This window comes from Mandrillus leucophaeus, unplaced genomic scaffold (genome assembly GCF_000951045.1).
Source record: "Mandrillus leucophaeus isolate KB7577 unplaced genomic scaffold, Mleu.le_1.0 Scaffold88, whole genome shotgun sequence".
Lineage (NCBI taxonomy): Eukaryota > Metazoa > Chordata > Mammalia > Primates > Cercopithecidae > Mandrillus > Mandrillus leucophaeus.
In genome coordinates, this window is record NW_012109585.1 from 3,539,397 (window position 1) to 3,543,672 (window position 4,276).

The following is a 4,276-nucleotide window of genomic DNA, read 5'->3' on the forward strand; positions in this document are numbered from 1 at the left end:
TTTTGTATTTTTAGTAGAGACAGGGTTTCTCCATGTTGGTCAGGCTGGTCTCGAACTCCTGACCTCAGGTGATCCACCCGCCTCAGCCTCCCAAGGTGCTGGGATTACAGGCATGAGCCACTGCACCCAGCGACTTCTATTCAGCCTTTAAAAAACAGGAAATTCTGTCATTTGTGACATTATGCTGAGTGAAATAAACCAGGCACAGAGAGACAAATACGACACAATCTTACTTATGTGTGGAACCTAAAAAAGTTGAACTCATATAAGTAGAAAGTAGAATTATGGTTATTAGAGGTTAGGAGGCAGGAAGTGGGTGTGGAGAAGGAAAGAAGAGATATTAGTCAAAGGGTACAAAATTTCAGTTAGGATGAATAGATTCTGGTGATTTATTACACAGTATGACTATGGTTAATAATAACGTATTGTATATTTTCAAATAGGCAAAATTATGGATTTTAAATGTTCTCACCACAAAGAAACAATAATTGGCTGAGAAGATGAATATGTTAATTAGCCTAATTTGACCATTCCACAATGTATACATGTATCAAGAAATCAGTGTATCCCATAAATATATACACTTATTATTAGTCAATTAAAAATGAAAAAAGTTTAGTATTTCCAATAATTGGATATAAGGCATGATTTACTGCTATTTATTGGAAGAATTCTTTTTCTTTCTTCTCCTTTTTTTGCTATACTCTTGTCAGGTCGTGACAAGGCCAAACAAATTGTTTTACTACTAGCAAATGGAAAATTCAACTTACCTTATTACATAAAGTATTGGGAAAAATGGTCTCTGCTCTCTAAGCCAAGAGATGAAAGCTATTATTCTGGCAGATTCTGGTGTATCAAGTTCTGGAAGGTCTGTCTGTTAATCAAAACCAACAATATCCAATTACTTTAATTACATATCTAATGTATGGTCTATGGTACTTTTCAAATTTTTATTTTTTTAATTACTTTTTTTTTCTTTTTTGAGACAAGGTCTCTGTCGCCAGGCTGGAGGGCAGTGGCATAATCATGGCTCACTGCAGTCTCAACCTCCAGGCTCCAGTGATCCTCCCACCTTAGCTCCTGAGTAGTTGGGACTACAGGGGCATGCCACCATACCTGGCTAATTTTTGTATTTCTTGTAGAGACAGGGTTTTGCCATGTTGTCCAGGCTGATTTCAAACTCCTGGGCTCAGGCAATACACCTGTCTCGGCCTCCCAAAGTGCTGGGATTACAGGAGTGAGCCACAGAACCCGGCCTACTTCTCACATTTAATTTATTTTTTGAGACAGGGTCTTGCTCTGTTGCCCAGGCTGAAGTGCACTGGTGTGATCATGGCTCACTGTAACCTCCACTGCCTCCCAAGTGATTATCTCACCTCAGCCCCACCAAGTAGCTGGAATAAGAGGCATGTGCTACCTGCCAGCTAAATTTTGTATTTTTTAGTACTGAGCACCATGTTGTTCAGGCTGGTCTCGAACTTGGGCTTAAGCAGTCTGCCCACCTCGGCCTCCCAAATTGCTAGGATAATAGGTATGAGCCACCATGCCTGGCCTTGACTTTTAACATGTATATGAATCACCTGATCATCTTGTTGAACTACAGATAATGATTTAGGAGGTCTGGGGCAGGGGTGTGGTCCTGAGATTTTGCTTTCCTAAAAAATTCCTACAGTCATGCCAGTGCAACTTGACTAGGGACCACAATTTTCTACGAATAATCTAGAATAGGAGTAGGCAAACTTCTTAAAGATCATTTGGTTTCTGCTGTAACTACTTAACTTTGCCATTGTTTTTTATTTTTTGAGACAGAGTTTTGCACTTGTTGCCCAGGCTGGAGTGCAATGGCGCGATCTTGGCTCACCGCAACCTCTGCCTCCTGGATTCAAGCGATTCTCCTGAGTAGCTGGGATTACAGGTGTGTGCCACCATGCCTGACTACTTTTGTATTTTTAGTAGAGATGGGGGTTTCTCCATGCTGGTCAGGCTGGTCTCAAATGCCTGACCTCAGGTGATTCACCCGCCTTGCCTTGAGACGGGGGTTTCTCCATGTTGGCCAGGCTGGTCTTGTACTCCCAACCTCAGGTGATTTGCCTGTCTCGGCCTCCCGAAGTCCTGAGATTATAGGTGTGAGCCACCATGCCTGGCCAACCTTGCCATTGCTACACCAAAGTAGCCATAAACAATACATAAGTGAACAGGCATGGATGTTCCAATAAAACCTTATTTACAAAAACAAGTAGCAGGTACCCCTTGGGCATAGTTTCTAAGCCCTCATCTAAAAAAACCTTTTAGTTCTTCCCTTCGTTTTAGCATGACATCCAGAATTAATTGATTCATTCAGGTATTATTAAAAATATAACAATTTCTTATTTACTCATACTTAAAATGCTTAGTCATCCAGTCCAGTAGTTCTGTTCAAGGCCTGAAAGCCAGTGCTTATCGTAGCTATAATCCTGACACAGCTGTCTTTTATTTATTTATTTTTTGAGACAGGTTCTTTCTCTGTTGTCCAGGCTGGAGTGCAACGGTGCTATCACTGCTCACTCCAGTCTCAACCTCCCAGGTTCTAGCACTCCTCCCATCTCAGCCTCCTAAGTAGTTAAGACCACAATTGTGTGCCACTATGCCCAGCTATTTTAAAAATGTTTTGTAGTTATGGGATCTCACTATGTTGCTTAGGGTGGTCTCAAACTCCAGGGCTCAAACTCACCTCAGCTTCCCAAAGTGCTGGAATTACAAGTGTGAGCCACCACGCCTGGCATTTTTTTTTTTTTTTTTTTTTTTGAGATGGAGTCTTGCTCTGTTTCCAGGCTGAAGTGCAGTGGTACAATCTTGGCTCACTGCAACGTCCACCTCCCGGGTTCAAGCGATTCTCCTGCCTCAACCTCCCAAGTAGCTGGGACTACAGGCATGCGCCACCACACCCAGCTAATTTTTGTATTTTTAGTAGAGACAGGGTTTCACCATGTTGGCCAGGATGGTCTCAATTTCTTGACCTCGTGATCAGCCCACCTTGGCCTCCCAAAGTGCTGGGATTACAGTGTGAGCTGCTGCACCTGGCCTATCTGCCTTTTAAATACATAAATTCCCTAATGATTCTATGAATGGAGTGATAGAATCCACCAATATGAAAACCTATCAATAAACATTTTTGGTATGATTCTGTTATTATTTTCTGATATCAAAATAGGGGATACTCATGTTTTTGCCACCCTTGAAATGCCCTTTATAATCACTATAATAAAAGAGTCTTACCATAGGCTGTGGAATCGATGCATAGTTTTGAACTCCTAGAACTTGGCTGAGAAAATTCTGTGTACAATTTTTTCCAACCCAAAGCATCAGTACCTAGGGACAGGAATAAAATTATTTTGAGAAGTAGCATACATAAAGGTGAGTCTGTTGAGTGAGTATATTTTATTTTTATTTTTTGTATATATATTTGTGAGATAGGGTCTTACTCTTTCACCCAGGCTGGAGTGCAATGGTGCAATCTCAGCTCACTGCAACCTCCGCCTCCTGGGTTCAAGCAATTTCCCACCTCAGCCTCCAGAGTAGCTGGAACTACAGGCATGTGCCACCATGCCCAGCTAATTTTTGTATTTTTAGTAGAGATGGGGTTTCGCCATGTTGGCCAGGCTAGTCTTGAACTCCTGACCTCAAGAGATCTGCCTGCCTCAGCCTCCCAAAGTGCTGGGATTACAGGTGTGACCCACCGCACCCAGCCTGAGTATATTTTAAAAGGTCAAAAAGGTAAGTATATTTAGTGAGATTATACAGCCTTTAACTGAATAGTAATTAGTATTTACCTGATGAGACATTTTATGCTTGGCATGAAACAAGGAGGATGTGGAGGGGGAAGGCGGCAGACAAATGTACTATCAAGAATCACTGAACACTGGGATACATGCTGAGAAACGTTTTGTTATGTGATTTCATTGTGTGAACATCATAGAGTGTATTTACACAAGCCTTAATGGTATAGTCTACTGTACCTAGGCTACAAACCTCTATAGGTTGTTACTGAATACTGTAGGCAACTATAACACAATGCTAAGTATTTGTGGATCTAAACATAGGAAAGGTATAGTAAAAATATGGCAGAAGGGATAAACATTACACCTGTATAGGGCACTTACCACGAATGGAGCGCACAAGACTGAAAGTTGCTCTGGCTGAGTCAGTGAGTGGTGAGTGAATGTAAAGGCCTAGGACATTACTGGCCACTGCTATAAACTTTACAAACACTGTACATTTAGGCTACACTAGATATATA

The 4,276-nt window shown here is 41.5% G+C and overlaps 1 protein-coding gene across 1 annotated transcript in view; it reads right to left on the reverse strand.

Annotated features, from left to right (window-relative positions):
• Positions 1 to 4,276, reverse strand: part of SEC24A (SEC24 family member A) — a 92,552-nt gene that overhangs the window by 3,462 nt on the left and 84,814 nt on the right. The window contains exons 19-20 of the mRNA XM_011969302.1: positions 3,256 to 3,348; positions 771 to 874 (exon numbers count right to left, since the gene is read on the reverse strand). Coding sequence (XP_011824692.1) covers positions 771 to 874; positions 3,256 to 3,348 — 197 coding nt within the window. The remainder of the gene's footprint in view (positions 1 to 770; positions 875 to 3,255; positions 3,349 to 4,276) is intronic.